Raw genomic sequence first — 11,419 nt, forward strand, 5'->3', positions numbered from 1 at the left:
ACATCCAGGATGGGGGGGCTGGTCTATCCCTGCTCCCCCCATGCGGATGGTCTGTGGAGAGCCTCACCTGGGTAGGTGTGCAGGGTTGTGCTGATGTGTTTGGATGCACAAGATAAACTCCCAACTATAAGGGCCCGTGTCAGGGTCCCTTCCGGCTCTTCCCCATGTGGCCCCGGGACTGTTTCCTGAGTGTTCTGGGCCCAGGCTCCGTATGGGTCTCCGCTCGTTTGGGAGGGATCACCAGGGAGGCCATCAGTCGGGGGTGACTCCTGAGTGCATGCTCCCCTCCCCAGGAAGATCGGTTGCCCAGGTTCTCTGCCCAGAAGGTGTTTTCACGTGGCAAGTAAAACAAGGCTGGTGAAAACACTGGGGTCAGACACTCTGCAAGGGGTGGCTGGGTGGGGTCAGCAGTCTGATGTGGGAGGGAAAGTAAAGCCTATCAGTGAACCGCATTCCCAGGGAACAGGCCACCTGGGACCAGGTAGCCTGGGAGCAGGCCGTCCCTGATGACCTCGCTACGTGGTAGCCTTTTTCGGTTTATCAAATACAGGTGTACCTGCATGCACACGTATGTACAACGTGTATAAATTATGTGCAGGGACTCCTTAACCACCTCACTACTATTAACTCATCCAACCTTCCGCAACCGTGTGAAGCCGGTGCTGTCCTTACCCTCGTTTTACAGGTGGGGAAACACGGACTCAGAGAGGCGACTTAATCCAGACCCCAGAGCTGGTGCTTCAGAGCCGGCACTGCCCCCCAGCCAGGTGATACAGTGACTCGTCACAATGACACTTCTCTCTTAGGAGAATGTGTAACATTTCCGATATACAGATATTGTGACACAGACACACACAGTACATTTAATAAGGAGTTTTATGCAAAATTATTACCTTTCAGTTATAGACACTTTTACAGATAAGGCCCAGTGTTTTAGAAAATTCTGCCTTTAAAGGAATACCCCTCCTCAAATTGAAACATGTAGCATGTATTTTAAAAGAAAAAAGTTAAAGGAGGCAAACAGCATTAATCCAGGAACTATTGTTACTGAGTTTGCTGGGGTGACAGGGGACCCTAATCTGTGACACTGAGGCAGGGACTCACTTTACTCCCATGCCATCCGTGGTGGGTTGCAGACCAGGAAGCCCTGGGCTTTGGCCGAGGCAACCCAGCCAATTCAGATGCAGAGCTTAAATCCCAGCCCTAATGGTGCCTCCGTAGAGTGTATATCCTCCTGGAGAGAAGACGAGTCATGGTCAAAGGCGACCACGGTATGGAGTCCCAAAGCCTGCCAGGAACCTGTTTTGTTAGCAAATGAATCAGCATTTTTGCCCTTCTTGTGCCTCCCACACATACCAAACGTAGTCCTAAAATAGGTTCTATTCAGCGAGTCCTTGCTTGTTCGTTTTAAATGCTGTTTTCATTTAGAACGCACGAAAGCGAAGACCTTCCCCTCTGTAACACTGTAAACTCCGGGTGTGGACGAGGAGCTGCAGAATGTGAGCAGCCCTGGCCCCAGCTGAAAGCGACTTGTTCGCTCTTCATTCCCATGCCGCTTGCTCAGGAGAAACTGGTCTCCTGAATGGGTCGTCCATTTGCTAATCTCTTGGTGAAAGGCTGAGTCTTGTATGTGCCTAGTAAAAGTTCTTACCCCTATAAAGTAAGGGTTTGTTTGGGGCCGGGTACAACTGCCATGCTTGGCGGTATAGGCATGCAGTTTGCAAATCGGTGCAGGCCATCTATAAAACATATTTATGACGTCTGTATCTCGTGCCTGGTATTCGCTGAGGAAGCCTGGGGTTTTGGGTGCTAGGAGACCCACGCGGGGAGAAGATGGATACATGTCACTGTCTCAGGCTGGGCTTTGAATTTCCCATTCACACGCCCTGCTTCTCTGTTCCCCTCCAGGGTCGAGATTACTGTTCGGAAGAAGAAGATATCACATAGCACCGATCCAACTCTGAAACCAGGAGCGACTACTGTGTATATAGGTGACACCCCAGTTGAAATCTTTGCAAAGGTCGGTCCTCTCCAAGGAACAGCCCTCTAGCCGAAGAAGATTGTTCCATATCGTATGTCCCATTAAACTCCAGTGTTTCCTAATGAACTTGCAAGGGAATATTGCTAAAAAAAAAAACAGGCAAACAAAAGGAAAACTGTTATCGAACTTTCTTTGTTGCTGCTAGTTAACACTCGTTGCAACTTTTCACTTCTCTCGTGTCCAGGTATGCAGCCAAACTCTGCAACTCCACCTTAAAGATACCGTTGGTTTTACGGAGGCTCTCCAACCTATTTTCTATGAGATGAGGTAGTGGTCAACTCAGATCTGTCAAACTTCTGTTCTAGACCGGTCCGCTTCGAAGCATCTCCTTCCCTCCCTCCTTCCTCCCCGTCTCTCCCGAGTGGTCCAGAGCCTTGCTTCTCAAGGGCGAGGTGGCGCTTGGGGGAGGGGATGGTTGCTATGGCAAGCCTTGTTTCTCTGCTAAGAAGAAGCAGAGAAACTCCTATCGATTTAGAAGCATGTTGTGACCCGACTCCTGGGCGTGACCCGGGCGCCAGCAGCAGGTGGTTTCACGTACTAAGTATCAGCTCGAGGATTAAGCTCGCGACCTTGGCTTGGCTCCCATGCAGACGGAAGTGTGATCGCAATCGTTTTGGATTCCTCTTCCCCACTTTTTTTTTCTAAGAAAATAAACATTTTACTGTTTTTATGTATCCTTGTCTTCTCCCATTCCTCCAGTTCAGTGTTTTACTTTGATCCTGGGCGTGGAAGAGGAGCCCTTCTTTGCAATGCCAGCGAGAGTGGCTCCCGACCCTTCCTTTGATGACCCCGCCCCCCGCATATTAGCTGGGCAGCCAGTGGTCAGAGGAGATGAGGGGACATCCCACGGAGTTATAGGAGGCCCCCAAACCACCCTGTTACCGTCATTTTGTTGGCAAATCAACCCTCCCACTCCCTCATTCTCTCCCAGGAGCCCCGCCACTTCCTTCTTCCCTCCCTTGCAGCCCTGCCTCGCACGGTGAGAAACATTCACCTACCCAAAAACGCAGCAAACTGGCTCCGCCCACAGTGTTTGGAGATGCGCCACCCGGAGCCCCGGGGCAGGCCTGGGGCATGTCAACTGTGGGTTTGGTAGAGTTTATTTTTCCATATTTTATGAAGAGCATGACCTCTTCCCAAAGACAGAAGTAATATTTTTAACAAATGTTGTCACAAAGTCAACAGCCATCAAAAGGAGAAGATAACTTTTGTATTTTTTTAACGCGTTCGATAGCCTCCACGAGGGTTGTCTTTGTTACTTTCCGGGGAGGGCACCCTGTTCAGTGCTTTGCCAGCAGGCAGTCCAGGTTTGGGCTTGTCCCACCCAAACACAGAAGGCGCCCCCCCACCTGTCTGTTGGCCTTTTGGGGGGTTGTGAGCATACAGGGCCTCGCCATCAGCCTCCCTGCCACTCTCTGAAGGGGGCGCTAGTTAGTACATACCAGGTAGCCAAGAGATCTCCTGCTGCAGACTAGAATGAGAATCTAAATCTGTTCTTGCTGAGAAGATGAGCCCTGACTTTAAAATCCATCCACATCACCGACGGCACCATTGAAGAGCTAATGGTGAGACTCCTCGTCTCCTTTTAAAAGAGCAGGGTGCGAAAGGAAAAGGAAGGAAACTCACTCAAGAGCGATAGAAAGCGGACTCAAATGTTCACAACAAAAGCCCTTCGTTCTTTCAGCCAACAGCAGCTATTTTGGGGAGCAGCTGTGGCTGTTACATAAATAGAGAAACAGCCAAAATTTGAGGCTTTTCATCCTGCTTCAAGCAGAAAAACGCAGGGAGAGCTGAGTCGCCTAGGGTTCTAAGCTCCCTCCCTTTGTATGGTTTTGGCCAAGGAACTAAAATCATTTTTCCTGCAAAGCCCCACCTCAGACGCGTCCACTGAGGCCTCGGTTCACTGCCGTGCGGATGCCCTTGTCCCGGGATTTCTTGTTCTTACGAAGCAAACGCTCACCGTCTTCCACGTGACCCCTCCACTGTCTCAAGGAGTGTCTTCCCAGAAAATCACCACCTTCTGTCCGAAGATGAAATGTGCTCATATCATTTTCCTGACAGTCCTGTTCAACGTCTTGCTTGCCACAACATACGTGCCCACAGGACCACGTGTCTCCTGGGAACCTGATTTTGAGTGTCTCGTACAACCAGGAACTGGTTCCCGTGAAACAGTGACTTTTTGTCTGGAGCCCTGGCTCCCAGTTTCGACACCAGAGCCCTCTTTGAAGTGCACAAGGGATTTATCTGCACACACACGTGGTACATCCAGTAGATCTGAGGGCCGGGGCGGCTGAGCGGGTTGGCATGACATGCTCGATGATGTGAGCAGCACTCACAACTGTCTGTTTCCCTTTGTTGGTTTCAATCATAAAATTGTCAAGTGATTTGTGTTTGTACATTATTTTTTTTAATGCCTTCTAAAGTGAAACTATTTTGCCTTTTTTTGTGCCCTGCGTATCTGAACATGAAGCAGATTGTCTCGGATACAAGGGAAAGAGTAATCCAGAAGCTTCTGCGGGCTGTGATCTCTGAGGCTCAGGGAGATGGCCTGAGGGAGGGAGGGAGAGCAATGGGCCGGTGGATGGAGGTAGAAAAAAGACGAGAGACGGACTGAGTAGCATTTAGCAGAGAGAGTGGATAGCGTGGCAGTATGCCGGGATGCAACCCCCCAGCCCGCTGCCTGGCAGCCGGTGGGTGCAGCAGACTGTCACCGAGATTTACAGCTCAATGACACAGGCCTTGTGTGCTCCGAGCTGCAGAGCCGTGTAAGTTCAGCCGTGTGTGCGTGGCTTTCTTTGGGTTGGCGGGGATTCAAGATCGCGGAGCACCGCTGTCGTAGCCGAGGACGTGTTTGTTGCTGGCAGAGAAGCTTGACGCAGGCTCTTACCTCAGTGATGGCTGCCTCCTGGTCCCAGGCCAGGGCTCAGAGTGGTGTGATTATCTATTTAGGGACAATGAGTCCAGAGATGACAGTTAGCCAGGTCCCCTCAGAATCAGCAGCAGCCTCCACAAGCCTGCTGGGAGACAGGACTCTCTCCATCTCTGATGTCCCCATGGGCTCTGATGACCCAACTGAGAGATGACCTGGCTGAGGGGTAGCACGGTCCGCTATTCAGACCTGTGCTCTGGGGCCCGCCTCCCCCACCATCAGGCATGGCCATGCCTGCACCCTGACAGCCCCCGGGGAGCTGGCCCAGGGATGACGGCCCCCACGCTAGGTCCCATGGGCTGCCATTTCATTTTGAGTTATAACTCTGTTTCCAACCTCGTGGAGACAGTTTTCTTCTCCGAGGACCAGACTGTCCCCTGAGTCTGCTGAAAACGGAGAGTGTACCTCATAAGAATTTTGCCCCAGGAGCCCGTGATGCAGGTCGGCATGTTCATTGCAGTCAGTCCTGCGTAGACGTCAGGCCGGAGATTAGAGCAGCGTTCCAGCTCTACCCATCTCGGGCAGGAGGTGGGGGTGGGGGGAGCAAGGTTTAAAATGTCAGCTTTATAGGAAGAAAAATTATTAAATTCTTAATCCGGGAAAATACTGACCCTGAATCTTGGATTCCAGGACCTTAACACGTTCCTTACGAAAGACAAAACAGTTGGCTTCTAAGGCTCTCTCCTTCCTTCTCCCAACTCCCTCATTAAAAAAAACGTATTAGATTGCACTCTATAATTTTACATAAAATCTGCCTTTCATGCTTTTCCCCTGGAAGGCATTCTCAGAGCTTTATTTCTTTGTGCCTCTCAAAAATTAAACTTATTGTTAAGTTACTTAAACCCTGGGACAAAGTAAGGCATGGTAGGCAGGGAGGGGGCCTCTGTATTTAAGGGCATAATGGGAAGGTGGCTTGAAGCAGGAACTCTGGCTTCTCAAGGTCGCAGGGGGGTCATGGCCGCCCACGCACCCGCGTCAAGCTGAGTGAGGCCATCGGCTTTCACCCTGTTCCCGCAATAAGCCTTTGGGATTTCACAACGGAGGCCTATGAACTGCCTTGTGCCAATGAATGGACGTGTTTTCCCAAGGAGGGGAAAATGTCCTTGACTTCAGTCACCTTTTTGTATGTCCCTGCAAAGGGCCAGAAAGCTATGGCAGAACATGAGGATTGTGGGTGAATGGATGTGTTGTTTCTTTGGTGACGAACTGTCGCACTCTAACCACGCGGCATTTTCCAGGAGACTCTTGTACTGTATCTGGGGTCCACTCTGATCTCGAAAGAAGAAAAGGAGCTGATATTTATTGCTTGTACTCACTCTGTGCCAGTCCTGCGCCGGGCCGTCTCATAACCGTCTTGTATAACCCGCACAGTCTCCCTGGGCAGGGAGCCCACTCCCCCTATGTCCTGAGTAGCGTATCTTCCGTGCAGAGTACACCTACCCAACCTAAAAGCCCATGTTGAAAGAAGGAAAGGTGTCATTCTAGTATCTCCCCAGTTTTTTAAATATCACTCTGCCCTTTGCAACACTGTGAAAACAGCCCTATGGGGCCACCTACCTTCCAGAATCTCTCTTACACTCCTTGGCTGCTTGGTTTCCCCACCAGAGGGTTTTTCTTGCCTTCCCGTATCTGATGAGCTACACGCAACCCGGGAGAGGCTGCTGGCTACCGGGACATCAGTGACCCCGAAGGAGAAGTAGGCACCTTTGCAAATGCAGGCCCATCTCTCTCCTGGGAACTTCTCTGGCATCTGGAAAAGGAACCTGATACTTCCTTGGTTGGATTTCAGCTGCAGCCAGGACAGGCCCCTGCATCTGTGGTTTCGTTTCCTGGCCCCCAAGGCTTGTTTTATCACAGGCTGCACCTTTTTTAAGGTGAGCAGCCTTAACCTTGCAGAGAAGACTGGGAGAATCTGATCTCTAAAGATGGAGGGAAGGCCTGGAGTATTGACTTGAAAGCCTTCCTTGTAGGCCAGGGTTTGACATCTCTTTTTGATCTTTGAACAAGGCGGCGGTCTGCATTTTCCAGGCTCGTGTAAGCACTGAAACTAGATGTGAATCTCATTCGAGACCTTAAGTGTTTGAGATAGTCCTGCGGTGACTTGGGTGTCATTTAAATGACTTGTCCCCAGCAAGAAGAGCCCAAGAAGTCTCCCGAGTTTCTCCCCTGGCTCCTAAACACCCGTCTTCTAAGGAAGATGACTCACATCTCCATAGCAACCGTGAAAGGTGCTGCCTAGAGAGGACCCGCCCCCGCCCTCTCTTATTTAGCTGGAAGGAATCAAAAAGAATTTCCCTGTGTAGAGGGGGGTTCCTGTGACCAGTTTTCCTCTGAAAACTGTCCCCAGGGTTCTGCCTCTAACCCGGTGGCTGTCGGGTTCATTCACCATAATGTGGGAAATGGCTCTTCTCTCTGGGAAGCCAGAGAAATTGCTTTAATTCAGTAAGACTCACCCCTAAACCGAAGGCCTCATTCCAATACTGTCTTTCCTCCCTTCTTCCCTTTCCAGGGGTTATTTTTAGCTCAAGGCTTTGAACTTGATTGAGTAACACTTCGAGGCAGTAAAAAGAACACCATAAACTCAGCCAGAACTGCCTGAGGGTCCCTAGGGTTAAAAATAGCTCCGGAGCCTTGGGGGGCCACTTGGCCTAGACCCAGAAGTGAGAGAACAGCCTTGGGTTTCTTGACATTTCGGTCCAAACCTTCAGGGGCTGCTCTGGGAAGTTTCGCAATAGACTGCAAACCAGCTTTTCTGTTCAAAGCGAGATGCAAATTCCCTTTTAAAAAATTGTATCTAATTTTCTGGAGCAGAACCAGGCAGCTGTCGTATTAGGACTCTAAATTTGGATCTATATCCTGAACACACACGCACACACAGGGTACATGGAAGAAGAAAATATAACTACTTTATCACCGAAATAGTTCAAGGAAGAGCTGTGTTGCTGCCCTTTCCTAATCCCTACAGTAATGTCTAGGAGCATATTAGTCAACCATAGTCATACCAAAATGGGCAAAGCTAGGGGTCATTCTCGAGAAAGTCTGAGTCAGACTTGTGCAGGAGAGCAGAGGTGTGCCACCCATCTTGCCTGTGCCCTGCTTTCCCAGCCTGCCCTGTCACGAGCAGGACTGCCTCACCAGGGCCTCCAGCCTGGACACCACGGCTGGCAGCCCTGCCCTCCCCCCAGGCACGTAGGGGACAGGCCCCCCGCCAGGCTACCTGCCGGCTCCAGCTCTATGCAGCCACGGCTGTTTCCTGCACTGTCTGGCTCCTCCAGTGTGGCCTTCACTGTGGCATCCCAGCAGCTCCGCTGGGACGGATGCTCCGGCACCTGTGTGTGGAGTTAGGGCCCCTTCATGGGGGTTGTCCCAGACACAGCCTGCTTAGCGTTGCCTTCCTGGGGGGCAAGGACACATTCATTCAACTTCCAGGGCGCCCTGGTGTACTGCCGGAACCGAGTCACCGCCAGCAATACACAGCTGACCCAAATACGGCCCCCGCCCCCCAGGAAGCCTGCCGCTGGTCCCAGAGACAGTGTGGGCAGTACCACCGGAGGGATGAGTGCTGGGTGCTGTGAGAGCATCTCACCAGGTGGCCGAGTAGCTTTGGGGATCGGGAGCCTGCCTCACGGAGGGGAGGTCAACCCCCAGGATTGTCAGAGGACTTACAGAGAGTGCTACAAATGGCCTCACAGGCTGAGGGGACAGGATGGGACTCACCAAAGGAGAAACAGTGTGGCCTGGGGCCTGCGTGCAGTCAAGCAGCTGGAGGAGGGAGAGAGAGGAGGAGGCCGGGGCCGCTGGCCACCCATCCCAGAGGGCCCCGTGGACTCTGCTGGTCCCTCGGGGGCATGAAGAAGACCTGTAGGTAGTACTCTGCCCTCTGAAGCAGAGGTCACCCAGAGAGGTCGGTGTGGGCAGCGCAGGACCAGTTTCCCCTCCTTGTTGTGGAACCGCCCACTTCTTGCTGAGATGAGTTATTCCCTGGGAGCCCCCACTCCAACCACTTGTCCTCTCTCCAAAAGCTGTTTGGATTCAAGGGCTGTAATCTGGACCGGGGCTGAGTTAGGGACCCGAGGGACAGCTCTGGGTCACCCTGACCTGTTTCTAGAGCCACCAAGGCTAAAATCACCTCTTGGTAGCAGGCTGGCTTAGACATGGGGGTGAGGGTGCACCCTCAGATGAATACATGGGAGGCAGCAGAGGGCTCCTCCGCTTACTGTGTGACGCCTCCATTCATTCCACCGAAAGGCAGCTGCACTTGGACAATTGGACACTTGGACAGCCTCCCCCGGGTTCAGTCACACCTGGTGGCCAGGCCTGTGCTGTGTCTAGAGCGTGCACTTGAGTCCCACCAAAGAAGGAGATATGAAAAAAGTCAAGCACAAACGGACTGCATGCACATGGGAAATACCAGGAAGCCTGGACAGCCGCCATGGACCTCGTGGGGACAGGGAGGTCACCGGAGCTCCGAGCCCTGCGTTCTTAGGGCCCGAGGCAGGGAAGGCCCAGAGACCAGGGGGGTCTCTGTGGAGACAACTCGCAGTGCCTTTAAGGTTTTCCAAAGAACCTGTTCACTCACACCCCTCACCAGACGAATAATTAGAAACTTAATGAAGAGCCGAAACGAATTAGATACACTGAAAGACCAGCTGTGGTGCATCGTGGTTTCTAGAAACTGGAGAAAAGCCTCAAACAAGTGACCTAATTTCCCGGAGAGGTTGGAGGAATCTGGGGCTGAAGACAGTTTTCCCAGCTGAGTGGCTCAGGGATCCCCAAGGGCCCTGAATGCTCCTGAGGGCCGACCCCTTTAGCGTGAGCCCCACGCCGGCCCCCGGGGTGCAGCCTGGCCCACTCAACAGCAACACCAGCCTCTGGACCCTTGGGAAGATGGGAGCTCAAACACCCACTCGTTTCCCAGACATTCTTTCGGCTCCTCGCTGAGGAATTTCCAATTCCATGTCTTGTGGTTCACCCACGAAGATCCCAGAAGCATAAGCGTTTTGATTAGAATTTGACCTGTGTTTCGAGGTGCTAGAAACCTACAGAACACTTGGCCCCACACACACACCTACTTTAGAATTAAGGCCCCAGAAGGTCCCCTTGGAGGGGCTGGCAGGGGTGGTCATAGAACGTGAGCAGCCAGGCTTGCCTTAGGCACCCTCTCCTCCTTGTTTGCCGCATCTAATCTCCACCCCCTCACCCGGAAGAGAGAAAAAGGGCTGCCCCTCCTCGATGGCTGCAGGTTCACTTTTTTCTTTAAAGGGACGTTGTGTCTTATGGAGAAGGCCCTTCGGGTTGTGCTGTTCTGGCAGCGGGGTGAAGAGGTGCCAGCTCTCGGTCAGGCCTGAGTGGCCCTGGGCTGGCAGCTCCTCTGAGCGCCTGTGAGGCCTCGGTGGTGGGCATGGAGCCCTGCAGGGCGGCCCCCCCCAGCACTCCCGTCAGCAAACACTAGGTTTACTGACATAGAAGGCCTATGTTCACGTACCTCTGTACCAATATATTAGGCACATGATAAAAAGTACACAACATAGAAATTTTAAAAGAATAAGATACAAAATATTATAGTCAGAGGTTCTGGTATTTTTCTCTCTGGACCCCCGAGGGGGGACCTTGGGGACCCCTTTGTATGTGCACACCCAATTTGGACACCACTGTTTTCAGAGCGAATCGGCACATCTTGATGGCACCCACTGCAAATCACCCTGCAGGCACTGGGCCTGCAGAATGGGGAGGTCTCAGGGCGAAATCTCCAAGCCGACTGGCGAACAGCATAAATTGACATGGAACACCCCCCTAAGCAGTAGCGACTATGGGTGCTAAGGAAAGATCAGGGACAATGGGTGGGGCCACGGGGCTGCTCATCTCCCCTCTGTGGGTCTCGGGAGAAAGGCATCTGGCAATATCTTCCCCTCTCATGATCGGAATTCTCTGAACCCTCAACATGCGTTGGCAGTACCTTCCCCAGAGCAACAGGGGGTTCACGTCGCTTGAATATTATTTTTGATTTGGCCACCAAGCTGTCATGATGATTCTGTTCCATTTTTGAGAAGGGTCTGAGAAAGTGTACAGGTCTAATTATATATACATATTTATACACGTGTATTTTTGTTTATTGTTACATTTGGACATTGGACTTTCTATTAAATAATTTTTAACAGTTGACCTGCCTTGGTTCTTTTTTATGCTTTTCTTCCTTCCTGGATCTCAGGGAGGGGCCATGATACTTGAGAAAGATCTTGTACCTTTGTCCCGCTGGTCCCCTGTCTTCATTCTATGTGCATAAGAGCTTCTCCTTTCCAATCTTGCAAGTTCTCCTGTTCACACAGGATGCGTGCTGCATCAAGCACCTACTTAGAAAGTCCCCAACCTTTTTTTCATCGCCTTCAACTCTCACAGGCAGCCCGCTCTGTCCTATCAGCGTGTGCAACGTCACAACCCCGCAGAATGGA

At 51.8% G+C, this 11,419-nt stretch overlaps 1 protein-coding gene across 1 annotated transcript in view; it reads left to right on the forward strand.

The window, feature by feature from the left end:
* Positions 1 to 11,132, forward strand: part of CUNH1orf21 (chromosome unknown C1orf21 homolog) — a 201,401-nt gene extending 190,269 nt beyond the window's left edge. The window contains exon 6 of the mRNA XM_037145689.2: positions 1,909 to 11,132. Coding sequence (XP_037001584.1) covers positions 1,909 to 1,947 — 39 coding nt within the window. The 3' untranslated portion in view covers positions 1,948 to 11,132. The remainder of the gene's footprint in view (positions 1 to 1,908) is intronic.
* The last annotated feature ends 287 nt before the right edge of the window (positions 11,133 to 11,419 follow it).

Source organism: Artibeus jamaicensis, unplaced genomic scaffold (genome assembly GCF_021234435.1).
Source record: "Artibeus jamaicensis isolate MK-2021 breed Jamaican fruit bat unplaced genomic scaffold, CSHL_Jam_final contig_327, whole genome shotgun sequence".
NCBI classification, from domain to species: domain Eukaryota; kingdom Metazoa; phylum Chordata; class Mammalia; order Chiroptera; family Phyllostomidae; genus Artibeus; species Artibeus jamaicensis.